Source organism: Erinaceus europaeus, chromosome 4 (assembly GCF_950295315.1).
Source record: "Erinaceus europaeus chromosome 4, mEriEur2.1, whole genome shotgun sequence".
In the NCBI taxonomy this organism is placed as follows: Eukaryota; Metazoa; Chordata; class Mammalia; order Eulipotyphla; family Erinaceidae; genus Erinaceus; species Erinaceus europaeus.
In genome coordinates this window covers 38,372,680-38,400,274 of record NC_080165.1, presented here as the reverse complement: position 1 = coordinate 38,400,274, position 27,595 = coordinate 38,372,680, and the positions used below count along the sequence as shown (strand labels likewise).

General features: G+C 37.7%; 1 protein-coding gene across 2 annotated transcripts; it reads left to right on the top strand.

The window, feature by feature from the left end:
• The first annotated feature begins 4,185 nt into the window (after positions 1 to 4,185).
• MRS2 (magnesium transporter MRS2) lies at positions 4,186 to 25,764 on the top strand. Of its 2 annotated transcripts, none has more exons than XM_016189507.2 (12): positions 4,186 to 4,532; positions 6,668 to 6,741; positions 8,457 to 8,493; positions 11,548 to 11,660; positions 12,538 to 12,711; positions 14,899 to 15,029; positions 16,343 to 16,459; positions 19,770 to 19,922; positions 20,155 to 20,272; positions 24,758 to 24,871; positions 25,179 to 25,293; positions 25,734 to 25,764. In XM_016189507.2, exons 1-11 carry the CDS (start codon positions 4,301 to 4,303, stop codon positions 25,287 to 25,289), a joined length of 1,374 nt encoding a protein of 457 aa, XP_016044993.1. In that variant the 5' UTR covers positions 4,186 to 4,300; the 3' UTR covers positions 25,290 to 25,293; positions 25,734 to 25,764. The 2 variants fall into 2 exon arrangements, with proteins under 2 accessions (XP_016044993.1, XP_007525985.1); XM_007525923.3 differs by having other exon boundaries at positions 4,187 to 4,490.
• The last annotated feature ends 1,831 nt before the right edge of the window (positions 25,765 to 27,595 follow it).

The window sequence follows — 27,595 nt, the reverse complement described above, 5'->3', positions numbered from 1 at the left end:
TACATTTGAGGAAGATAGGTCCTGATATTGGGGCAGCTTGGAATGTTTCTACACATGACCACAGAATATGAGCTCAGATCTAGAGAGATGCAGAGGTCACACAGGCTCCTAAGCTGAATATGGGCCCCAGACCAAATCAAATAGATGGGGTTTACTGTCAACAATATTTATACACCTTTCCCATATTAGGGAGCTACTCTCTTGCCTGATCCAGCTTTCTGTTCCTTTTCCAGCCATGACACCATCTCCCCAGACAATTACTTGGATCCACCTGTATATCAGATTTCAGGGATAAAAAAAAAAAGTGTAGTCACAGGTCCTTTGGAATACAACTAAAATATACCTACTAGCTATCTACAAAATAGAGGACTCCCTCCAACTCTTCATCTGTACTATTCCAACCTTTAAGTTAATGATTGTTCAGCAATTTGTTTGGCTTTGTATGTTAACTCTCTTTTCAGCCGCCAGGTTCCTGATGCTAGCATAATGCCTACGAGACTTCCCTGGACAGACAACCACACCAATGTGTCCTGGAGCTCCGCTTCCCCACAGCCACACCCTACTAGGGAAACAGAGAGGCAGACTGGGAGTATGGATCAACCTGTCAAGGCCCATGTTCAGCAGGGAAGCAACTAAAGAAGCCAGACCTTCCACCTTCTGCATCCCACAATGACCTTGGGTCCATACTCCCAGAGGGTTAAAGAATAGAAAAGCTATCAGGGGAGGGGATGGGATACTGAGTTCTGGTGGTGAGAATTGTGTGGAGTTGTACCCCTCTTATCCTATGGTTTTGTCAACGTTTCCTTTTTATAAATAAATAAATGTAAAAAAAGAGAGAGAAAGAAAGAAAATTGGTACTGGTGAAGAAATTGGAAACATTTGTAAATTATTGTAACAGACCCAGAATACTGCCACCTTCTGTCTGAAAACTTCTACCCACTTATTACTAAGAAAAGAATGAACTTGGGAGTTGGGCTGTAGCACAGCGGGTTAAGCGCAGGTGGCGCAAAGCACAAGGACCGGCATAAGGATCCCAGTTCGAACCCCGGCTCCCCACCTGCAGGGGAGTCGCTTCACAGGCGGTGAAGCAGGTCTGCAGGTGTCTATCTTTCTCTTCTCTCTGTCTTCTCCTTCTCTCTCCATTTCTCTCTGTCCTATCCAACGACAACAACAATAAAACAATAAGGGCAACAAAAGGGAATAAATAAAAATAAATAAATATTTTTAAAAAGTACATTAAAAAAAAAAAGAAAAGAATGAACTTAAGGGAGTCAGGCAGTAGGTTAAGCACAGCGGGTTAAGGCACGTAGGGCTAAGCGCAAGGATCCCAGCTCGAGCCCTGGCTCCCCACCTGTGGGGAAGTGGCTTCACAGGCAGTGAAGCAGACAGGTCTGCTGGTATATCTTTCTCTTCCCCTCTCTGTCTTCCCCTCCTCTCTCCATTTCTTTCTGTCCTATTTAACAATGATGGCATCAATAACCACAACAACAATAAAAACAACAAGGGCAACAAAAGGGAAAATGAACAAAATAAAAAATTTTTTAAATGAACTTACGGTCCACTCCAAAAAGTTTTACACAGATGACTGAAGATTGGACTGATTCCCTACTGGACTCCTTAAAAGTCCCCTATACTGACCCTGTGGGACATACATTGGCATTGCTCCTAGACTGAATTATAATTGTGATTTCTATTTTCAGATAAACATTTGTTTGATTCTGTCTGTTGGGCTGATGTGGGAGGGGGGTGTCTGAAAACCAAGCAGAAATTCATCTTTTGTAAGGAAATTTTATATTTATATGGAATATCATCTTTTTGTAAGCATGTCTCACTCTGTGTATCTGGGGAAAAAAATGACTAAATTTCTAGGAACTGTTATCAACTAAGCAACTTATATTTGAATCTGCATAATAACCACACTCTTTTTTTTCTTCAGTAAGAAGCTATGCATTTGAGTTTATTGCACACAAAATTGTACATCTCAGTGTGTGTGTGTGTGTGTGTGTGTGCGTGTGTGTGCGCGCGCGTGCGCACGCATGTAGGGTGTTGTGTGTGTGTGTGTATTTTTTTTATTTCTTTATTGAGGAATTAATGTTTTACATTCAACAGTAAATACTATAGTTTGCACATGCATAACATTCCCCAGTTTCCCATTTAACAATACAACCCCCACTATGTCATTTATCATCCTTCATGGATCTGTATTCTCCCCACCCACCCACCCCAGAGTCTTTTACTTTAGTGCAATACGCCAATTCCAGTTCAGGTTCTACTTCTGTTTTCTTTTCTGATAACCACACTCTTGTTTGCTATATCCTTCTTGATAGCCTTCTCTAATAGACCTGCCCTCACAGCATCAATAACACCATCATCTCTAACATTTTTCGTTTTGTCTTTCATTGGAGGTGGTGTATAAACTGATGACTTGTGGTCATCTGTGGGAGTTATTTCATTACTATCTCTCTCTCTCTCTCTTGTATGCAGGAGACAAAGGTCATTTTTTATTCTCCTATTATTTTATATTTTTTAGGGGGATATCAGCCTAGAACCTAAAATAGTAAAGTAAAATTATTCCTTCCTCCCCAGCATAAGGAAAGAAACATTATTAATTTTTATATAGGCACAGAAAGCTTTTAAGTGTCTTTCATGAGCTGAAATAAAATAAATCGATATATATCTATATCCTAAACTCTTCCTATACTTCATACTCCCAGGAGGTAATCGAAGTTTTCCTTTTACCTCAGTGTGAAAATCAGACATCCTTCTTTCTGTAATACCCTCTGTCTACATGCTTCCTAATCTATCTATTTCAAATCTTCATTACCCAGTGGGGTGAGAGTTAGGGGGAAGGAGGACTGTTGCCTTGATCACGTATGTTTCCCTACCTTTATTATCTTACAGAATAATTGAATAGAAATCTGTGAAATTAATTTCTGCTTTGCATTACTAATATAAAAGACTAAAGCTGTTAATGCACTAAAATTTGCATATATTCTGTGTTCAATCATTTCTAAAGTCAACTTTTCATATATGAAACAGGTGAGCTTTACAATAAGATTAGAAAACACAATTTATCAGCAGTTTTTCTTTCTTTCGAATTTATTTATTTATTCATGAGAAAAATAGGAGAGAGCCAGACATCACTCATGGTACATCACTCTGTACACTCTGGTACAGAGTTCTCATGCATGAAAGTTCAATGCTTTATCCACTATGCCACCTCTTGGACCACAGTTTTCCTTTCTTGATGGTATTGCACATGGGAGGAAAAAAAACAACCTTAAAGTCGACCCTATCTTACATTAGATTAAATGTGGAATATAAATCCTGAGTATTTATTATATAACTTTCACCACCAAGTGTGATACATCATCCCATATGAGCTTATTTTTCGCAACACTAAATTTAGTTATAAATTGCGTGGTCCTGGAAGTGGAGCAGTGCATAAAGCATTGGACTTTCAAGCATGGAGACCCCAGTTCAACCCCCGGCAGCACATGTACCAGAGTGATGTCTAGTTCTCTCTTTCCACTTATCTTCTTAATAAGCAAAAAAAAAACTTTTAAAAAAAATGTTTAATTACGGGAGTCAGGCGGTAGCGCAGCGGGTTAATCGCACGTGGCGCAAAGCACAAGGGCCGGCATAAGGATCCGGGTTGGAGCTCCAGGCTCCCCACCTGCAGGGGAGTCGCTTCACAGGCGGTGAAGCAGGTCTGCAGGTGTCTATCTTTCTCTCCTCGTCTCTGTCTTCCCCTCCTCTCTCCATTTCTCTCTGTCCTATCTAACAATGACGACATCAATTACAACAATAAAACAAGGGCAACAAAAGGGAATAAACAAATATTTTAAAAAATGTTTAATTGCGATGTGACTAGATTAATGTCTGAATTGCTTATTTTATCAAATTTGGAAATGCTCCAGAAATTGCTAGACTTGCGTGCTTTACCCCATTTCATTAGTTAATAGACATTTCATTAGTTAATAGACCGCCACGCCAAAGACCCAGAGGTCAAAGCAAGCAGGTTTGACTGATAGGACCATCCTAAACCTTTCTCCAGGTACAGGCAGAGGCTCAGGTGGAGACCACAAAAGCTAATGAGCCTCAAGAAGCGAATCACTACCACCGCCCCTAACCCTTCCGAGCATGCGTGGGAAATAATGCGTCATCACGGAGCGCCCCGCGCATGCTCAGTACGCAGTGACTGCACCCTGGGCCTCCGCGCCTGCTTGTGTAGTGCCGGCTGATCGGCCAGCGTCCGGCATGAATCACTGGCACCTTATGTCTCTCCCGCTCCGGTGCCATGGAAAGCCTGCGGAGCCTGACCCGACCTCTGCCCCGCGCGGTGGGGCTCTCTCGGCGCACACTGTGTACTCTGGCCTTGCGCCAGAGCCCTCCAGCTCAGGCTGTCGTCCCCTGCGGCCGCGTGATCCAACTACTCGGGCAGCGCCGGGCCGCGTCGCTCTGCGGACCCCACGGTCTCCGCGTGACGGGTACGCTGCTCCCCGCCCTGCAGCTGGGCCGCGGGTCTCGAGGTAAACTCGGGTCGCGGCGTCTCCTGCTCAGTGCTCTGGCCCCGGGGCCGCTCTTGAACCCCACCCCCAGGTGTTCCGTGGGCTCGCACAGTTTATGTGCCCGAAATATATTTTTTTCCAATCAATGTATCCCCTGCCATTGCAAGCATTCATGCCTGTGCCCAGCTGCTGCGGTAAGAGGGTAGGATGGGCACACGCTCAGAGGCGAGATCGCGGGCTTTGAGACTTCGTATTTAAGAGATTTCCCCGGAGAAGGTACTTTGAGGAGTTTGTTGAGTTTGTTTTGTTTGAGCGGCAAAGAGTAAATGGAATCGCGGCACCGTAGCTTCCTTCAGTGCAGCGGGGGCCGGTTGCACACATGGCAAAGCAGCGCACTATCCAAGGGAGCTGGGAGCTGTTTGCTCTACCGGGCTTTACAAAGTTTTGTTTGTTTGTTTTTTAAGTACTATCTTAACCAAAAAGCAGGGTTGGGGTGGGGAAAGAAAGGGGAAGTAGTTAAGGTTTTTTGTTTTTGTTTTCACAAACTGGTAACGCTTCTTGATGCTTTACTTACATTTTTGCAGATGACAGAATCTAGGAGCTAGTATTTCCCCAAAACAGAAAACATTGAAATGCCTGACTTCTCACAGAAATGGCACCGCCCTCATATCAGTTTGCTCAGTTACACTCCTTTAAACCTCCCAGAGGAACCATCACAACCTCCCATGTTCTCTCCGTTGATAATGCTGAAATACAGTTCCATGTCCTCTTGGGTTTTGAAGCAAGCATTGAGTCAGTAAATATCTTGATAACTCAGCCGATGCTGAATTTTAGCTCTCATGCCTCCGTTTAGCAGACGCTTCTACAATATAGTTTGAACTTTGTGGGAGGCAAGTAAGCTCAGACGCTGGCTAGTTGCGTGAGTTACTAAAAAGTGAATAGGAGTCAGATCAGAAATTAAATAAATCAATCTACATATCTTGTGGAGTCTACTGTCACTTTGGAAGCACGAAGTCAGTATGTTATATATTTCCATTCCTCTTATGTTGAGTATAATATCCATTGTCAGTCATTAAGCGTACCTACCACTTGACTATACTTAAGAGCTCACTTCAAGTCATCTTACTCATGCTTTAAATATATAATACTTGTTCTCAAAGATTTATCTTCATTCTATTTCAGTAGGCTGTTTCATAGTTTTTTTCACTATAAAGTATATCTGTGGAAAAAGTTTATGGGTTCAATGTTTTCTAAAATATACCTACCAATATGCTTTTCACGAAGAGTCTTTACACACACAAAAATAAATTATATATTTTAAATAATATATTAAAATATATATTTAAAATATATATATATATATATATATATATATATATATATATATATACACATACCAGAGCACTGTTCAGCTGGTTTGTGGTACAGGGGTTGAATGAAAGCCTGCTGTCTCCTTGGCCCAGGCATTTTCTTTAAATTTCAGCGCTGTTGTGCATTTGTTTATCCAATTCTGGTGGATCAGTAATTAAAAAATGAACAAATGTGATTAACATCTATAAATTACTTCTGGAACTTTACATAAACCATTAGTTTTTGAGCATTTATTTTTATGCTGAGGATGATACCAGAGCACTGCTCAGCTCTGGTTTATGGCTGTGCAGGAGATTTAGCCTGGGGCCTTGGGGCTTCAAGAAGAAATCTTTTGTGCAACCATTTTGCTGTCTCCCCTGCTCCTAGACATTACTTTAAAGATTCATTTCCTGCCAAGTCGAATGTGATCATCTGTAAATTAGCAAATAACAATGATTTTTCTTTTTCCTCTTGGAAAAGGTTAGAAAAATAACCTATCAGCAGACCTGGTTGGATAACCATTCTATGAAAGTTGTATCTTAGGTAGGGGGTGTGTGTGTGTGTGTGTGTGTGTGTGTGTGTGTGTGTGTGTGTGTGTGTGTGTGTAAGCAGTTGTATGGTCACCAGGAATTCTCTAATTCATTCTTTTTTTGTTTCTTGCTTATTTATTTTTATTACCAGACCACTGCTCTGCTCTGGTTTATGATGGTGCTGCGGAGTGAACCCAAGACTTTGGAGCCTCAGGCACTGAGAGTCTCTTAGCATAAACATATTATCAACCCCAGCCCTTCTAATTCTTTCTTTAGGTGGAACATATCGGTTTGGAACATCTGATGTTTCTCAAGCCACTTTAGCCAGCGTAGCCCCAGTGTTTACTGTGGTGAGTATACGTGGTGTACTTGTTACTTAGAACCATACTTTCATTCTTACTGAAGTTACCTGGGTTACATTGTTTTTTTTTTTTTTTTCTGTATTTTCAGATTTATGTGGCATAGTCTTCCTTATGCTAAGTAACTTGAATGTCAGCAGGATTTTCTTAGTAACACTTTTGAAACTACTAAATTTTTTTTGTACTAGGACAGCAGTTCTGATCGAAGTATAGTGCTTCCTACTTGAATGCTCAGTTGATTTAATTCTCTGTGAATATTTGGATGTTCTTACAGGCTATTGGCAGTAGAGGGGTTTTTACCTGTGTATTCAGCATAATAGATGCAGAAGTGTTTTGAAGGCTGCACAGAGCAGTATTGCTACAGGATACTTGTCAAGGAGTCATGGTCTCTGCAGCTTTCTTTGAAATGGTAGTGTTGAGAGAATAAATAAAATAATAACACTGCCTGTGCACTGCCTGTGAATATTTAGAAAAAGATAGCCTTTGAAGTGAAATATCAATAAAGGGTGACACTAGGTGACAGTTATATATGATGTGCTACTGCAGTAGCTTTGTAGGGTTTGGTGTTTTTTGTCTACTAAGAATATTTAGGATTAAATAAATTAGTACTATTGAATGTGTGACAGTTTAGAAAGTATACTGTGAATTGCATTGCAAAATAAGCATTTTAAGAATAGTTTGTATGCTCTTTTTATCAGGAAAAAAATCCCATTATGAATAAATAACTAAGATGAAAAATATTCAGTATATATAGTTTAGTTGGAAGAGGAAGAGTAAAGACATGTAACGTGTGTGTGTGTGTGTGTGTGTGTGTGTGTGTAGTTTTTAAACCACTCGTCTGGGGATGTTGTGGTTCTGGGGCTTGAACCTGAGACCTGGCTTCCTCAGGCTTGAAAGTCTTTTTTGCATAACCATTATGTTATTTTCACAGCCCAATTTTTCAAGAAGAAGCTAATAACACAAAACAAAGCTTTTTTGATATAAGTGCTTCTTTAACACAGATGTCAGTGTTCATATTGATCTTTGCCATAGAAAGGGAAGATAAAATAGAGATTGTGAATTTTTGTGTTATCAACACAGCATGACTATGTTGGCATGGTAGTAACCTAGAATTTATATTATATACATAGAACTTTATCTAAGTGTGTCTTCCTAAAAATGATTTACAGTGATTCATTAAAGCTCATCTGACATCTTTACATTTAACTGTGGACACATATTACAAAAAACTGTTCTTATGACTTACATACTTTATTTTTGTAATGCATACTCTCTCCATAGTAGTCTGGAGATTAATGGTCCCAAGTATCAATATAACACCCTCAGAGACATCACCAGGAATATGGCCAGTTACAAGAGCTGTCACATTTGGGAAAGGGTAAAATTACTGTAGCTTCCCACCAGCTAAATGCAATTTATATCCTGCCAGTCCAGTTCAGTCTTGCCAACCAGTGGACATTTTTACCATAAGCAGTGTTCCCCAGTAACAAAACTGATTTTCCTCTATCAGATTTTCAGGGGAACCAAGATAATCCAACCCAGCAAAAGAGGAAAGAAATTTTTTTGTTTGTTTCTAATTTAGCATTAAAAAGGGGGCATTATTGTTTTATATGCATTTTAGTATATGTGAGATATTACCATAAAACCACATGGTATAATTCTACAAACAGTAGAATACAATAATGTTTTTTATTACTTCTTTTTAGACAAAATTTGACGAAGGGGGAAATGTTACATCTTTTGGTGAGTATCTTTAGTTTTCTTCCAAATCATCTTTTTTTTTTTTTAATTGTTGAGAGAATCTGTGGGAATTATGTTTTAAGTAGAACAGGTTTTACATACATGGATGTATTTAAGGAGGTTTGTCTTTATTATTTGTCCATCAGTGCTAACTTGAGCGGGCAATTCCTAAACTGCACATATCCTCCCAGATTTACTTTTCCTGTCAAGAGCCACTCTTACTTTAACAAGATGTTACAAGTATATTTTGAAGAACAGGCTGGTAGGCAGCCAGAGCATGGAGACCTTTTCCTTTGATTTCTCCCTTTTAGTCTCCCTCTTACTTCCAAGTCTTCACATTCATCTCCTCCAGTCCTTGTTTAAACAACTTATTACTGACAGGGCAGGAATGAATGGCAGAAAACAGGAGAAAAGGACATTAGCAGGTGGAACTCTACTCATGATTACTCTTATATGAAGTGCCTTTTTAAAATGCTGCTAATTTTGTAGTGATCCAAGGTGAAGATTCAAATCCTCTGGGTACATCCAACTCCATTGTTTTGTTCCTGCTGTTGCTCACACCCTACTCAAATATATATATTTGGTGGGTTCTTGTTTTTCCTAAATATCTCCTTTGAAAGATTGTCCTAATTAAACTTCTTGACACTGATACAGTTTGGCTCTACAAATGCAAGTACTAACTACTCTAATATGACTAGTATTTCTCAGATTTCCTCATCTGTTAATGTGTTTTCTCTTCAATAATAAATTCAGTTTTCAGATAGAATCAAGTATGAGAACTGATTAATTTTTTCATTCTGTATTAGTCTGAGGATAAAAGAGATTGAACTTTTCCTGTTCACAGGCTTAAAGTGCTGAAGATATAATGTAGTGAGGAAAAGGAAAATGCAGTGGTTGGGTGGTAGTGGACCTGGTAAAGCACACGTTACAGTGTACAGGGACCTTTGTTCAAGGCCTCATCCCCCCTACAGAGAGGGGAGGACACTCCACAGGTAATAAAGCAGTGTCGCAGGTGTCTTCCTGTCTTCTCTCTACCTCCCAGGTTTTCAGTCTCCTAAATAATTGTGTGTGTGTGTGTGTGTGTGTGTATAATTTTAGGATCTAGGAATGTGACTCTTTAGTAGTGTGCTTGCCTTCCCTTCATGAGGCCCTAGATTTGATCCCTGGAATTATATAACAAAATAGAACATCATAAATATCAGAGCAGGGTGGCAGGCAGTGACATACTGGTTGACAGCACACATTACCATGCATTAGGCTAGGAACTAGGCCGAAGCCCCTGGTCCCCACCTGCAGGGCAGGGGTGTGGGGAGCTTCACAAGCAGTGAAGCAGTGTCACAGGTGACTCTCTCCCTAATTATTCCACTTCTTTAAGTGTCAGAGAAGAACTCTGGTCTCTTACACACACACCCCTTAGGGGTGGTCTTATTTAGAGGTCCTTATTAGCTATTACTGTATAGAGCTAGAAATAGATACTATAGGGGCCAAGTGGTAGCACACCTGCCTAAGCATACCCATTTAGTGCTCAATATCCTAGGTTTGAGTCCCTGGTCCCCACCTGCAGGGGTGACATTTCACAAGTGGTGAAGCAGGGCTGCAAGTGTCTCTCTTTCTCTCTCCCTATCTCCTCCTCCTCCCCCCTCTCAGTTTCTCTCTGTCTCTATCCAATAATAAAATTAATTTTGAAAATATTTTTTTAAAATAGATACTGTAAGTTCTAATGACATGTAACTTGTTTTTATATTGATTTCTATGAGATTTCAAGTAGAGAGATTTTGGTCGAATTTGAATATATTTTTAGTCTATTGTTGGAGAGTTAATGATTTACAGTATTTTTATTTTTTAATTATTTATTTTTGTCCATTTAGGCAGAGAAGTTAGAGAGAAAAATTGTTTTACAAATAGACTTTCATGTGTAAGACACCAAAGGCCCCAGGTTCCATACCCAGCCATCATAAGCCAGAACTGAACAGTGCTCTGGAGAGGGATTTAAAAAAAAAGCCAGGGAGTGAAAGAAATCACACTGCTGGGAGCCAGGCTTGAACCTGGATCTTGTGCATAGCAAAGTAACACACTATTCCGTTGAGCTATTTCAGCATCCCTGTTAAATGTATAGTAAGGTTTTAAAAAAGGTGTCTTAAAAACACTCATTTTTTACTTTGCTTCTGATGATAATAGAACATTACCTTATGTTCATAGAAATAGCTAAGTTGGCAGAGTACAGTACTTGTATTCTCAAAGCTCCTGGCTTGATACTGGCACCTCATATTCTGTAGTGGTATCTGTCTTTTCTCTCATGAAACTCTCACATGACTTAAGTAATAATAAATACAGCTATCTTGATGTTGGTGGGAGGAGTTTTCTGATACAAGGTACTCTGACATAAGAAACTTTTTTTTTTTTACTGACAGATGAATTATCAGTGACTTTTTTATTTTTTTTATTTAAGAAAGGATTAATTAACAAAACCATAGGGTAGGAGGGGTACAATTCCACACAATTTCCACAACCCAATCTCCATATCTCACCCCCTCCCCTGATAGCTTTCCCATTCTCTATCCCTCTGGGAGCATGGACCCAGGGTCATTGTGGGTTGCAGAAGGTAGAAGGTCTGGCTTCTGTAATTGCTTCCCCGCTGAACATGGGCGTTGACTGGTCAGTCCATACTCCCAGTCTGCCTCTCTCTTTCCCTAGTAGGATGGGTCTCTGGGGAAGCGGAGCTCCAGGACACATTGGTGGGGTCTTCAGTCCAGGGAAGCCTGGCCGGCATCCTGATGACATCTGGAACCTGGTGACTGAAAAGAGAGTTAACATACGAAGCCAAACAAATTGTTGAGCAATCATGGACCCAAAGGTTGGAATAGTGGAGAGGAAGTGTTAGGGGGGTACTCACTGCAAACTCTAGTGTACTTCTGCTTTCAGGTATATATTTGCAGTAGTTTACGGATACGTGTGAACATATGCTCTCTCTCACAGAAACTGGTGTGTATCTAGGTTTTGGGATAAGAAACTTTTTATTGCTTTAGCCAACCTTTCTTGAAAATATTTCTTTTATAGAAAAGAAGAAAACTGACTTATATCAGGAATTAGGTCTTCAAGCCAGAGATTTGAGATTTCAACATTTGATGAGCATCACAACCAGAAACAATAGAATTATCATGAGAATAGAGGTAAAGGATTTTAATTCATCTGATTATTTCAGTCTTAACAGTCCCTTCTTAACTATGTTGATCTCTATCTCAATTAAAAGTATATGGTAGTTAAAATAGTTAAGAGGAGAAATGGGTTATCTTATAGTGTACCCTGTTATGAATAGAGCTCAAATGAAATAATAATTTCTAATGCCAGTGTTTTAATTAGAGCACTAAAACAGTGTTATATCATCTCAAATTATCTTAATGTTAATATATATATATATATATATTAAAGATTCTTATTTATTAGAAATATAGGGGGAGAGAGAGAGAACCAGAAATCACTCTGGTGCATGTGCTGCCGGGGATTGAACTCAGGACCTCATGCTTCAGAGTCCAATGTTTTATCTACTGTGCCACCTCCTGGACCACAATGTTAATATTTTAAATGGGAATTTTTCCATTTAAAATCAAACAAATAATGGTTAAACTATTTCCAAAGCCTACTCAATGCATTCTTTTGTTTGTTTGTTTTTACCACAGCACTGATCAGTTCTGTCTTATGATGGTGCAGGAGATTGAACCCGGGACTTTGGAGCCTCGGGCAGGAGAATCTCTAACCATTATGCTATCAACCCCCTACTCAATACATGATTTTTAGCAAGACTTTATTCAGTTTTGTCATGATGGCCCTAGCAGTCTCAATATACAATTTTTTAGTTTCCAGTTCTGTTGAGGGCAAAAGGTGCCAATATTTACATGTGTCTTAGGCTTTCTTTTTCAAAAAAGTTTTAAAAAATACAAGCAAATGAATAGTAATTTGGTTTAGACAATTAAAATTCAGAGTTCTCTTTCATTAGTTTTTTTTTTTTCTGTAGTTCTACAAATGCATATGTGTATTTCTGCTTTACAGTATTTGAAAGCTGTAATAACTCCCGAGTGTCTTCTGGTATTAGACTATCGTAATTTAAATTTAGAACAATGGCTGTTCCGGGAACTCCCTTCACAGTTGGCTGGAGAGGGTCAACTTGTTACATACCCTTTACCTTTTGAGTTTAGAGCCATAGAAGCACTCCTGCAATATCGGGTAAGCCTGTGTTTATTTCTTGACTTTATTCTGATTATAAATACTATTATAGAAAGATAAGTTGGTAATGTTTCCCTGACAACAAACCTCCCCCTAAAAAAAAAATATCTGAAGATTCTATAGGGAGAAAATACTTCATTCTTAAACTGTATCACCTATCAAATAGCTTGAAAATCTTTTGGTACAGTATATAATTATAGTCTACTATGACTTTCAGAGATATGCTTTTCAAATTGGCTAGCTTTTGTGTAGTTTTAATAACTCTTAAAAGTGATAATTCAGAATACTTAAGATTCTAGATATATTAATGAACATATCAAAAATTCTGAATGTAATTCATTTTAGCCTAAATTCTATACATTCTATACAATGTGTACTATAGCACAAATCATTCTAGTAGTTTCTAGTACTTTTGTTTGTACAGTCTTTTAGGCAGCTAAATGATGCCTTTGAGACCAAGGATGACATAGAGTTCCTATATTCTTTTTTTTTTTTAGGTTTTTTTTTATTATTATTATTATTTATTACCAGAGCACTGCTCAGCTCTGGCTTATGGCCATGTGGGGGATTGAACCTGGGACTTGAGAGCCTCAGGCATGAAAGTCTCTTTGCATAACCATTATGCTATATCCCCACCCTGAGTGTCTATATTCTTTTTCTGACTCCTCAGTTAACTTGCAAGGTAGTAATTATCTATAAATTTCACCAGACTTGAACAGTTGGCTATTGCTTTCTTTTGACCCCTGCAAGTCTTTCATTATCTATTCTTGTCCATATTTAGAAATAGACTACATGGACAATGAGTACAGGACCATAGTAAAGATAAAAGGAGGAGAGAAAGGTAAAGGAAGTACAAGGTTGGTGGGAATTGGGTGAACTGTTTAATTCTATCTTTTTTGCTCTATTGAGAGAATAGGACATAGCTACTAGTTAGCTGTGCCAGTAGTACCAGTTAGCATTAGCCAGTCACTAGTTTGAACCAGTTACTAAGTAGGGAGAAAAGTGAGAAAGGTGAGAAAACAAAAATGTAAACATTGGTCAATGACAGGTTGAGTAAGCTCCTTCAAGTTTATGCTGAGATTTTTTTTTAATTTTTTATTAGTGGTTTAATAATGGTTAACAAGATTGTAAGAGAACAGGAGTATAATCCCACACAGTTCCTACCACTAGAGTTCCATGTCCCATCCCCCCATTGGAAACTTCCTATAGCTAAGATTCATATCATTGATTTATCAGTGCATACCTGCTATAAGCTATATGAATCTGAATCAGAGCATGCCTTATTGCACTTCTTAAATTGCAGGTTTTAGAAAACTATTATTTGGACAATAATAGCAAAGGACTTGCTAAAGGCTCAAATGACAGCATTTTTGTAGCAATGAAAAATTTTTTGTAGTACCAGGTGATTCCCTGAGCCTTATACATGTGTAATACTAGTGAGTGGCTTTCCCAGCCCAGTTTTTATTCATATTTTTGAAGAAGGTGAGACACCAAAATACCACTTCACCATGGAGTTTCCTTGGTGCTTTCCATGGTGCTTCCCTATGGGGTAGAGGATCTATCCCGAGTTCTCATGCTAGGTGAAACGTGTACTTTATCCCCTTATCCACCTCATAGCTTCTGTAAAATACAGTTTAAAATTGTATTTTACAGCTAGGTAGATAGTGTAATGGTTATGCAAAAGACTTTCATAGCTGAGACTCAGGTCCCGAGTTCAATCCTTGGCACCACCATAAGCCAGGGCTGAGCATTGCTCTGGTCAAAAAAAAAAGTTTGAGTCTCAGTTATAGGAAATTTGAACTATATCTTGTTTTCAATGGAGATATGTATTGATTACCAATGTAAAGTTTGTCTTTTAAGTATAGAAGATGAATTTTGTTTTAATCTTCTATTCCTTCTATAATAAGTATCAATACATTTGTAGAAGAAAAAATCCTAGCAAGAGTGAATTCCCTGTCAACCAGATGTGAGCCTATTAATAACATTATGTATGCATGGTTATCTTTGAATTCAGCAGATCTGGTTTTTGGGTTAGCTAAACTAGGCATCCCAATAGTGATTACGTTTTCAAAAAATAGCAACTTTCCTAGTTATTACAGATTTCTGTATTTAATGAGAGGATTCACTGATCCTGAGTATTCTAAAAAGATTGTTTTGATTCTTATGAAAGGTCATGTTGTTATCTAGATCAACACCCTTCAGGGGAAACTTAGTACTTTGCAGCCACTGATCCTTGAGACATTGGAAGCTTTAGTGGATCCCAAACATTCTTCTGTAGATAGAAGCAAACTGCATATCTTACTGCAAAATGGCAAGAGGTAAGTATGAGGGATTTATAAAATTGGGAGTTAGACACAGGTAGTTTTTTTTTTTTTTTAAAGATTGTATTAATTAATTAATTAATTTATTTATTTATTTATTAATGAGAAAGATAGGAGGAGAGAGAAAGAACCAGATATCACTCTGGTACATGTGCTGCTAGAGATTGAATTCGATATCTCATGCTTGAGAATTCAATGCTTTCCATTGTGCCACCACCTCCCAGTCCAACACAAATAGCTTTTTTTTTTTTAATGGTCACTTAACTTTATTTATTTATTTATTCCCTTTTGTTAACCTTGGTTTTTTATTATTATTATTGTTGTAGTTATTGTCATCATCATTGTTGGATAGCACAGAGAGAAAAAGAGAGAGGAGGGGAAGACAGAGAGGGGGAGAGATAGACACCTGAAGACCTGCTTCACCGCCTGTGAAGGGATCCAGGGGCTTGAACTGGAATCCTTACTCTGGTCCTTGCGCTTTGCGCCACATGCGCTTAACCCACTGCACTACCACCCAACTCCCCAGAAATAACTTTTTAACTTAGTGTAAAACATTCCAGAATTTAAGAGTGATGCTTTTATTAATTTGTATCATAAATTAAGCATGCTATCAGGATTTATACTTCCTTAAATCTCTTCACAAGTTAGCAGTTAAAATTCCTAAATCAGTATTTCTTTGTCTAGAATTGTTGTGGTGTTTATCAGGTAAAGGTAAATAATCCGTCCTTATATTATCACTGTCATATACTTAAGAATAGGAATAAATTCCCAAAGCAGAACCCACAAATTTTGAGAAATAATGTGTGCTAAAATCTAGATAACTGATTAATTTTGTCAAGTACTTACTTTTGGAGCCTCGGGCATGAGAGTCTCTTTGCATAACTGTTATGCTATCTGACCCCCGCTATAATATGCTTTTGACTTGAGAATTATTTTTTTATAAAGGTTTTTTTCTTTTGATATTTATACATTAAAGGACAGAAAAATTGAGAGGGAAAGTAAAGGAGAGAGAGAGAGAGAGAGAGAGAGAGAGACCAAGACCACTTGCAGGGCTGCTTCCCCCTGTAACTGGGGACTCGGGGCTAGAACCTGGGTCCTTGTGCATGGTAACTTATGCACTCAGCCAGGTGCACCACCACCACCTAGCCTCTGGATCATAAATGTGGAAATACTGTTTTACAAATCATTGTTTACCATGAACATAAAAATATAACTACTTTATAAGATAACCTAAAAAAAGTGCTATTCTTATTATTAAATGCTTGTGTTGTAGTATATTATTAATCATTTCTATATGACTACTCTTACAGTCTATCAAAGTTAGAGACAGACATTAAAATTTTTAAGGAGTCAGTCTTGGAGATCTTAGATGAAGAAGAGTTGCTGGAAGAGCTCTGTCTAACAAAATGGAGTGACCCACAAGTCTTGTAAGTACATTTATTCTCTTGGAGCCAGTGTACTGTCTTCAGCATAATTTTTCTATAAAAAGAATACAGACACTTCACATCTCCAGTTCAGTCACTCTTTCCCTATGTTATATTTTAACTACTGGAGTTTAATAAGCTATTAAGTATATACTGTGTATATACTTAATATACTAGACTATACTAGACTACTCAGCTTGGTGAGTATAAGCATTATCTTTAAAAAATTGACCACCAAAGTGGCACACACATCTACTGTATTGGGAACTACAGGAGAAAAAACTGCACTAGAGAATATAAAAGGAGAGAAAAATCATACAGTAGTAAAGAAAAGATGGCGAAGAGAAATAAGTAAGACTGTTTAGTTCACTATCTTCTTCTAGCGTTTGCCCTTCTTCCGTAGCCAGTCAACAGCGTCAGATTGAGCCTGATGTAAAGTTTTGAGACCTCCTTTAAATCTGGAGAGGTGGCAGTCATTGACTATGTGGGTTATAGTCTGGCTGTAGCCGCAGGGGCAGTTTGGGTCGTCTCTGGCTCCCCAGCGATGGAACATAGCAACGCATCGGCCATGGCCTGTTCGATAGCGATTGAGGAGGGCCCAATCATAACGTGCTAGGTCAAAGCCGGGTTGATGCTTGCAGGGGTCTGTGATGAGGTGTTTGTTCTTTACCTCAGCTGACTGCCAACTCTGTTTCCAAGAGACTGGAACAGAGAAGTTCAGTGTAGGCGTAGGGGACCAGATTGGGTGACGAGACATCAAGCGTTGGACAGGGTGGGCAAAGATATCCGCGTATATTGGCAGGTCTGGTCGAGCGTAGACGTGGGAAATGAACTTAGATGATGCCACATCCCGACTAATATCTGGCGGGGCGATGTTGCTAAGAACTGGCAGCCATGGAACCGGGGTGGAACGGATGGTTCCAGAAATCATCCTCATGGAGGAATATAATTTAGAATCGACCAAGTGGACATGGGGGCTACAGAACCATACTGGGGCACAGTATTCTGCAGTGGAATAGCATAATGCCAGAGATGATGATCGTAGTGTGGAAGCGCTCACGCCCCATGAGGAGCTGGCCAGTCTTGCAATGATGTTATTCCTCGCGCCCACCTTTGTTGCAGTTTTTATGAGATGTTTGTGAAATGACAGGGTGCGATCGAGAGTAACGCCAAGATAGACTGGCTGGGCTTCATGCCGGATTCTCGTATCGCCAAGCTGCACATTAAGCTCACGCGAGGCCGAGGCATAGTGTAGATCGAAAACAGATGATACCATTTTTGCAGTGCTAGGGATTAGTTGCCATTTTTTACAGTAATCAGATATCAGAGACATATCTTTCGTGAGTGTTTCCTCGAGGATGTCGAACTATAAAAATGTTCATCTTACAGAGGCTGGGCGGTGGTGCATACAGTTAAGCTCACATAGTAGGAAGCACAAGGATCTGGGTTCAAGTCCCTGCTCCCCACCTACAAGGAGAAAGCTTCACAGATAGCTACAAACCTAATTCATCAATTAGATTTGTAGCTATCTTTCTCCCTCTATTTCCCCTTCTTCTCTGTTTCTCTCTGTCCTGTCCAATAAAATGGGGAAAGAAAAAAATGTCTGCCAGGAGTAGTGCATTTGGAGTGTTGGCACTGAGCCCCATTGGTAACCCTGGAGGCAAAAAAAAAATGTTCATCTTATAAACATGATAGTAAGGAGAAGACCAGAGCACCAGTCTGTCTTATGTGCTCCTGGGCACTGAGCCCAGGGGTTCACAAATACTGTGCATGTATTCAGCACTGAACCAGCTCCCCTCCCTTAAACTTTTTATTTCTTTAACATTTGATTATGAGGTTAATGACCTACTATATAGTGTTGACACAGTTTTCTTTCATTCGTGTATTTGTTGTTGGGTAGATACAGAGAAATTTTATCTCCTTAATTAACAAGTAATATTTAAAAGTAATTTGATCTTATGTATGCTCAATACTGCTTGGGGCAAAAAGTAAGTTTAGTTCTCAGACTATGCAGACTTTTTAAAGCATTTTGAAAAATTAAAGCCATTTAATTTTTTAAGACTTTTTAAAATATATGATACTATAGCAAATAAAGTTTCAGAAACTTGAATACTCATCACTTTCACTCACTTTGCTTATTAAGTCAACTTGTCAATGATTCTTTTATGGAGAACTTCCTTCCCACTACCTCCTTGGTGTGGTATGAGGGAGTGATACAAATAAAGAGCAGAATAACTGCTGTTGTCATCCGGAAACATCTGTCTTCACATGTGAAAGTAAATACACTTAGTTTGGAAAGAAAATGCTCTTTGTTTTTATCTTGTTTTGCCTTGTGGAACAACTAGCATTTACTTGCATAACACTTTGGATTATAGCTCTGCAACAGAAACGAGTGGCCTATGTAGGGATAGAAAATATGCCTTCTTGAACTGAGTTTAGTTTAGGATCCGTTGACAAAAACACTCAGTGATTAGTCCCAGAAGCTGTAATAGAAAAGACAAACTTGATTTTTAAAAAAATTTTGAAGAGACTTTTTTTTTTTAAATATATATACGGCAGGGAGAAATTGAGAGGAAAGGCAGGCTGGAGTAGGAGAAAGACACTTGCAGCACTGTTTTTCCACTCAGAAAGCTTCTACCCATAGGTGGGGACTAGGGACTTGCCAGGTCTGTAAATATTACAGCATGTATGCTCAACAAAGTGCACCACCACCCAGCCCCTTTCTCTTTTTTCTCTTATTTCTCTGTTTTGTTTTTTTATGTATTTAAAAAAATTATATTTATTTTTCCCTTTTGTTGCCCTTTATTGTTGTTGTAGTTATTATTATTGTTACTGATATCATCATTATTGGACAGGACAGAGAGAAATGGAGAGAGGAGGGGAAGACGGGGAAAGAAAGACACCCACAGACCTGCTTCATCACCTGTGAAGTGACTCCCTTGCAGGTGGGGAGCCGGGGGTTGAACCAGGATCCTTACACCAGTCCTTGCGCTTTGCACCACATGTGCTTAACCCGCTGCACTACCGTGCGACTCCCTTTTTTTTTAATATTTATTTTAATGAGAAAGAGTTGATACAGAGGGAAAGTTAGACCAGCTGACCAAACAAGACTACCAGTCAGTTCTTGCTTAGGGTGTTGGATTTAATCTGGGACCTCAGAGCCTCAGGCTTAGAAAGCTTTTGTATAACCATTATGCTATTTCCCCCAGCCTCTCTGATTCTTTTTCCTTTGATAGATGAATACTATAATTCAAGAAGTTTTTGGTGATGTTTTATTTATAGACCAGAGACATAGTGCCTATTTTAATTACAGTGAGAAGAGCAGCGCTGGAATTGACCATGCAGAAGAGATGGAGTTGCTGTTAGAAAACTACTACAGATTAGCTGAGGATCTTTCCAACGCAGCTCGTGAACTTAGGATATTGATTGATGACTCACAGAGTATTATCTTCATCAATCTGGACAGGTAATGTATCATGTAAAATAATCTTGAAAATAATAATTAAAAAGTAACATTCTTTAGGAACTATCATTTTGGAAAGAATTTTACCATCATCATCCATAGCCTGGAAGTGTGTCCTTTTTTTTTTTTTTTAGGATGTAGATTTAATCCATATGGTTTTAAATAAATGACTTAATGACTTTGCTTTATATAATTAGTGGGCCTGTCTGATCTGAGTAGGTGTTCTCTTCTCCAGCCACCGCAATGTGATGATGAGGTTAAATCTGCAGTTGACTATGGGAACCTTCTCTCTTTCACTCTTTGGATTAATGGGAGTTGCTTTCGGAATGAATTTGGAATCTTCTCTTGAAGAGGTGAGAATGTACGGTTTTAATAATCTAAGGGCTGTTTAACATTTTATTTTATTAATGAGGGAAGTATAGCATCAGTCTGGCATGTGCAATGCCAGATTCTAATGTAGGACTTGATACTTGCAAGTTCTGCACTGTGCCATCTCTCCAGCCAGTGTTTTACTTTTATTGATTTATTTATTTTGAAGATCATCTTTGTAATTTTATTTTTTAAAAATATGTTGGCTAGAGACAGAGAAATTGAGAGGGAAAGGGAAAATAGGGAAGCTTCCCCTGTAGTTGTGGACCAGAGGCTTGAACCCAGGTCCTTGCCCATTGTAATGTGTGCACTGAACCAGGTGCACCACCATCCAACCCCTGAAGATCATCTTTGTAAATAGAATTTTAAAAGAAAGTCTTAATATATGTATTCTCCAAGTGAAGTAAAATATATGCTCTTAATTCATTTAAAATTTATTTAGTATTGTTAAGCCTGTTAAAACAGGTGTAAAGATAGCCACTGCCCTACTCCTATGGAAGACTTTTGAGCCCAGATCTAGACTATTAGAAAATCCAAAGGAACTAGTTTATCTTGTGCAACATAGACAAAACCCTAACATTCTCAAAAGATAATCCCAAAAATTAGATTATGATTACAGAATGTATAAATTCATGTCTTCCATTTTTATTAAAAAATTGCACTTAAATGCTTACAGTCATTCTACACACTCTGCAAACTTGATTGTATCTTATTACTTATGTTAATATTTTCTTATTTTGTGCCTGTTTTCCAGAAAGGAAGGTTTTTTAGAAATTCATTTCTTGTTGTCCTGGTGTATGCAAACCCTAGGTATAAGTAACTAAGTTATAATAGATAAATGGTAGGTAGTAGTGAGCTAGGCTTACTCAGTAACAATGATTGGTTCCCACAGAAGAAAATCATGCCTCATCAAAGTTGTATATTCCATCTCTCTAGGGTTCCAGAAGGACTGATGAAACATGTTCTTTCTTTGAGTTCATGGATATCAAAAAACTCCTGCACAGTTAGGGTTAATACTTACAGTAGTGAATATAGGATAGGGAAACCTCTGTAATGGCAGACTATTAAAGAATTCCCATATAGCTACCCTTCACCCAGATTCGTCAGACACCACCATTTTATTACACTTACTCTGTCATTCTATCTATATACATTTTTTTCAGTCACTTGATTGGGCTTAATGGTTTGCAGTGCAGTCATTAGCACATGGGTATAATTTTTCATCTCTCTGTGAAAGTTTTCTACAGAACATTCACACCCACAACCTAGGTCCTTTTATATTATGCACCGGGACCATGAAGTTCTCTCCTTCCTCCGTCCTTTTCTTTGATGCAGTACATCATGTGTATACATTTTTTCTAAAGCATTCAAGAATAAGCAACAAATGTGATGCCCCTTTAATCTAATATCTCATATCATAGTCTAGAAGTTAACAATGAAAGTTACTTGCTTACTTAGGCACTTGTCTGTATCAATAATTATCTTACATCTCAAAGAATGTCATAAGGCATATAGTTTTGTCTCCTTGGGTGATTTCTATACTAATTCTTTAATCTTTCATCAGCTTGACATATTCAAAGAATAGAAGTCAGGTATTCAAACTGTACATTATTAGATTGTGATTTTATTTCTTGTCTATATATTCTTTACACTGAATCCCATCAGGAGACATATGTGATTTTGTCCTGCCAGTGATAACTTAGGTCATTTGGTTAAGGTGTTTTCTGCCAACTTTCCTTTTAAAAAGTTACTCTTTTTTTTTTTTCCTTATGGAATTAAGTAGCACATAGGGAGCTACTTAAATCTGTAGAAATCTGTTAGTCATCAGATTTTCTTCCTCCAATGTTAGCTTTCAATACTTTTATTTAGTGCATTAAGTTAGATTTTACTATAGTAATTATCAAGTGATGTTCTAATTCTGTCACTCCAAAGTAAAGCACACCCTTTCCTCCTTATTTACTTATTGTGCTTCTATCTTTTGGGGGGCTTTTATCTGGACTTTTGTCCTAGTTAATTTCTCCAATGTTTCTTCTTGGTTTAAGCATTGTATTTGATGTGGTATGACGTCCCTCAGTACTTTTCAGTCGACTTATCTCACTTGCCTGGGTTGACTTGTTTCTAAGTAAGGTAGTAAGAGTTCACAATTTTGGAAATTTACAGTTTTAATGTTATCTCAATCCCTGAAGTGAAGCACAATGGCTGTTAATCCCTCTTCTTTATCCCTCTTCCTTCCTGCAGGCTACGGAAGGAAGCCTGAGGCCTTTTTAACTGTAGCTTGATGGGTTCCTAGAGTGATCCTAGTCTTATCTTGTTGCCTTCTCAGGTGATCCTCTTTGCTGTTCCTAGTTGAGCCAGCTTTTACTTTTTCTTAATCATTATAAATTTGTGGGGTCTCAATTCTTTCGATGAGTTTGATATCTTTTTCCACAAGATGCACAGGAAACATTAAATCCCTAAATCTTGGCCATTTGTACCTTTCATTATCTGGAAATTTCATACTGCACTGTATGTGCATTTTAATGACACTTGGAATTTTAAATCTGACTTGCTTCTGACAAATTTTTCAAGTTGTCACATTTTGGCCTTTCTAGACTTTTGATTTATAGTTTTAGAACAAGTATACAAAAAACAGTGGTAGTTTGCATGTATTAAAACTCATGTTGACAAAAATCTCTGCTCAGTAAGTTAGGCCTTCCAGGGCCTGGCAGTGGCATATCCAATTGAGCACACATATTACCAAGTAAAGACCTGGGTTCAAGCCCCCGCTTCTTGCAGGGGATGCACTTCACAAATGGTGAAGGAGAGGACCACAGGTGTCTTTCCCTCTCTCTATCCCTATCTTTCCTCAATTTCTCTGTCCTAATAAAAATTTAAAAGAAAAATAATTAGGCCCTCTTTGACATAACTGGAGATTGGGTTTATCACCTGAAAACAATTAAGTTAGCAGTTGTCTTCCTAGTATCGTCAGCCTGACTTAATTTCCTGTTACAAAGAGGTAGAATTCTGCCCAATATATGACATGAAACTGTCAGTGTTAACCACTCATTTAATAGACTACCATTGTGCATAGTAACCTAATCATTATAGCTAACCAATTAATAACATAAATGGGGGTCCTTGTCTGCCATTAACCATGAACTAAAATTTACACTGTAAAATGGTACAACTTTGAAAATGAATATGAGAAAAAACATTTACTGTAAGTCAGAAGCTTCCTTAACGCATTGCCCATTTAGTCAGGGAAAAAAAAATGCAGCATGCTGCTTGTACTCATTTAGTTTTACATAAATATGCTCTGAGGCTGAAACAAGTTTTACTTTCATTTTGAAAATCTAACTTCTTGGATTTGTTTCCAAAGAGAACTTCTAATACTAATGTAACAAATATACGTATCAATAATTTTCACATGCAAATAATAAAAGCAAAATATTTTGATGCAAACTTGGGAGAAGATTAGGAATGTAATGGAGAGTAAACTGTATAGTCGCAGCACTACTCACAAGCGTTCATGGGAACAAATAGATTAATGGGTTAGGTCATGATGCTCTTAGTGCCACAAGAATTTTTTCATAGCATCTTTAAATCAAAAGTTTTTATGTTGTAATTACTTGTCAGTTACTTTATGAATTACTGAGATTAACACAACATAGGAGCTGTATAGTTTTCATGGTACTGCACAGATATATTTTCATTGCAATTTAAAATATTCTCAGGTATTTTGATACCCTGAGCACCTCAGCTCAGTTTGGTAACTATAGTTCTTAGGTTTTTCTTTTTTGTTTGTTTTGGTATTGTAAAGATTGATTTAGAATGGTTATACAAAGAGACTCTCATGCCTAAGGCTCTCAAGTCCCAGGTTTTATATCCACCCCGCCCCGCCCCACCATAAACCAAAGCTGAGCAATGCTCTGGTTTAAAAAAAAAAAAAAAGATTGAGCCAGAATATCACTTTAGCATGTGCAATACCAGGGCATAAAGTTGGAACTTTATAAATGCTATATGTGTTACCTCCTAGACTGCTCAAACAATAATTATAAGCAAAAGTTTTCTGTCCTCTGTGATTATTAGCTGTTAAAATTTATTAGCTGTTAAAAGGTTGCAAATAAAGGCTTGAAGAAACACAAAAGCAGCTTGGTTTATAAGTGGATTAAAAATGTTTCTTTTCTGGCTTATCCTGAGCTTTGATCTCTGGGTGCTATCAAGGCTCTTCTTAGTTTATTTTTGTTTTATTCAGTGAGATCAGAGCATCACTGTGGCACAAATGATGTCAAGGATAACACTTCAGACTTCATGATTGAGAGTCCAATGCTGTATCCATTGTACCACCTCCCAAACCACTCTTGATTACCTTCTACAGGAAAGAACTGTACAAATAATACTTCTTTTAAACTCAGCGACAATAATAACCCAGAGAATTTTGTCTGAGGAACCTAATTTTTTTACTGGTAAAATTTTGTGTTTTCTTTTAGGACCATCGAGTATTTTGGCTGGTAACAGGAATTATGTTTATGGGAAGTGGTCTGATCTGGAGGCGCTTACTGTCATTCCTTGGGCGTCAACTAGAAGCTCCTTTCCCTTCTATGGTATGAAAAGTTTGATTCACAGCACGGTTTACACATAGTTATACTTGGGCTTTTAAGTCAGACAACCTGGGTTTAATTTGCCACAGGCCTTATCAACTAATTCTTAGTGCTAATGATCCATTTAAATAAGGTGTAAGACACTTTACAGAGCCTGGCAAACTTTCTGCTTAACCACACCACTGGAATAAGTACTTCAGTTAGTTATGTCATCTCTAGTCCTTCTCTTATTTAGTAGTTACCGTATCATTTTAATAATTATTCTCTTAGGAAGAATACAAACTAAAATTAATTTTCCTGATTTATTTAGATGACATCTTTACCCAAAAAGGCCCTACAGGCAGATAGAAGGATGGAAGTGAAAAACAGCTTCAGGCCAGATGGACTTGGATCAAGCAGGAATGTCCTAACGGATCGTTAACATGGTGAAAAATGATTTTATAGTAATCATTGGAAAATTTCTGTAGATATGTTTATGATTTTTCTTTTACAAATCAGACTTGAAAAAAATGTTTAAGTAACAGCATTTGATAAATAAAATACTCCAGTAACAGAGCCTTGTTAAGTTGTCAGAATCTTGAGTAAATAATCAGAGGTCTTATTTTGTAGAAGACCAGAATTCTACTAAAAGTTCAAAAGGCATGGAAAGATTGACATACACACCCCCTCCAAAAAAAAAGAAAAAAAAATTGTGATTAGAGTTTTGAGTGAGTTTTTTATAATTGTTATAGAAATTTACATTCTTGTGAATTTTCTGCTCTCATCACTGGAAAACTAGTTTAAATATATGCATGTATGTACCTTAAGTTTATCTTTTACATTGATCCTTGCAAAACCTTATTTTCTTCTTTTCCCTTTTTTACAGAACAGGGTGAATAAAAAGAATGATCATTTTACATCAGCTTACGGGTTTTACTCCATTAAGATTTCACTTTCTTCAGGCTGAGAGGATATAAATCGACCTGTCAATGCCCATGTCTAGCAAAGAAGCAATTACAGAAGCCAGACTTCCCACCTTCTTCACCCCATAAAAATCTTTGATCCATACTTCCAAGGGATAAATACTAGGAACCCTTCCAGTGGAGGGTATATGGTGGTGGGAATTGTATCGCTCTTATCCCACAATCGTGTCAATCATTATTAAATCACTAATTTAAAAAAAAAAAAATTCAGTTTCTTGAGTCCTGGAAACTTTTTTTTTTTTTAACTTAGCTAGAAACAAAACCATTGGAACTTGGGTAAAATCATTTTCTTGGTAAGTCATGTCTTACCAGAAAGAGTAAAAAATAAATGCTAGCTTATAAATCTAATGAAGAAAAGCTAACTACTTAAAAAGTTCCTGGAAGGCTGACGAATTAGAGCTCACTGAATAGGGTGTATTTGTGATTTGTGATCCAAAGGAATCTTCAGTGCATCTCTTGAATGAAAAAGCAGTCCAGAAGTGCTTAGGAGTGAGGCCCCAGCTCTTCAAAATAAGTTCTTGAAAGTGATCAGATCAAGAATGATTTCAAAATGCCATCTAGGTCTGCTTTGATGACTTCAGGATGTTTCTTACATTAAATCTCTAATAGCTTATACCAAATATATATATATATATATATATATATATATATATATATAGCAGTTTTAAAGTTTGAGTTAATTGGCTGAATACATAAACCACTATTTGATTTATCTTTTTTTTTTTTTAACCAGATTACTGCTCAGCTCTGGTTTATGGCATTGTGGGGGATTGAACCTGGGACTTGAGAGCCTCAGACATGAATGTCTCTTTGCATAATCATGCTATACTCCCACCTATAAACCACTATTTGAATAGTAATGATAAAATACCAAGCTCTTGAGTTACAGAAGTAACAAGTAATTATCTCTTGTTTAGCATGTATAAGACCTAGCAAGGCATGATACATTTTGTAGAAAGCTTCTAAGAAAACTTTACAAATATCATTTCAGGATACTATTAACACTTTTTTCTTGATAGAGACTATGGTAAATAACCACAAGACAATTTGATGTGAGAAGCTATTTATTCTGCTGAATTATTCTAAAAGTTGTTATACTTCGTTCCTTGGAATTTCCTTAAGCCTATGTCAGTGGTAATCTGTGGAATGTTGAATGATTGATACATAGAATGTGGAGTTCAAATATCTGAGTTTATTCCCAAACTCACTTCAAATCATACTTAAAACGGTTCTAATCTCTAAGATTTGGGGAAATTTTATTACATGATAGCAAAAGCTGAAATTATATCTGTATACTCTGATGTTTTAAATAAAGATAATATTAAGTTCTTGTATGACCTCAGATTTGTGCTGAAATTTAAAACCCTACAAGATACTTCCATTTTTGTTCTTGATCATTTCAGAATCAACTTTTTAGAACTACAATCAGTGTTTAGTGAAGTGAAAATTTAATCCACCTGTTGATATACAGTATACTAGACACTTTTATATGTTAGGTTTTTACATATTTGCATAAAAGCTGACATTTAGAAGGAATACAGTTTACATGATTTTTCTATGGAATTAGTGTGGTTAAATACCCTTCATAGGATAGATCCTTTGAAAATCAGTTTCTAGTTGACAGATAATGCCAAATTTTGGCAGGGAGGGTTTGTTTCCCTTTTCCCTTTGGTAGGAAAGGGAAGACGTTAAGCCTTGCTTCACCACTCAGAGCTTCCCTCCTACAGGTGGAAGGTGAGGGCTTGAACCTGGGTCCTTGTACATG

Bases quoted from the DNA above. Each gene is read 5' to 3' on its own strand.
- MRS2 (XM_016189507.2), top strand. From the start codon at position 4,301: ATGGAAAGCCTGCGGAGCCTGACCCGACCTCTGCCCCGCGCGGTGGGG. The intron at 8,494-11,547 runs GTGAGTATCTTT...TTTCTTTTATAG, and splicing joins GGGAAATGTTACATCTTTTG to AAAAGAAGAAAACTGACTTA. The intron at 19,923-20,154 runs GTAATGTATCAT...TCTCTTCTCCAG, and splicing joins ATCTTCATCAATCTGGACAG to CCACCGCAATGTGATGATGA.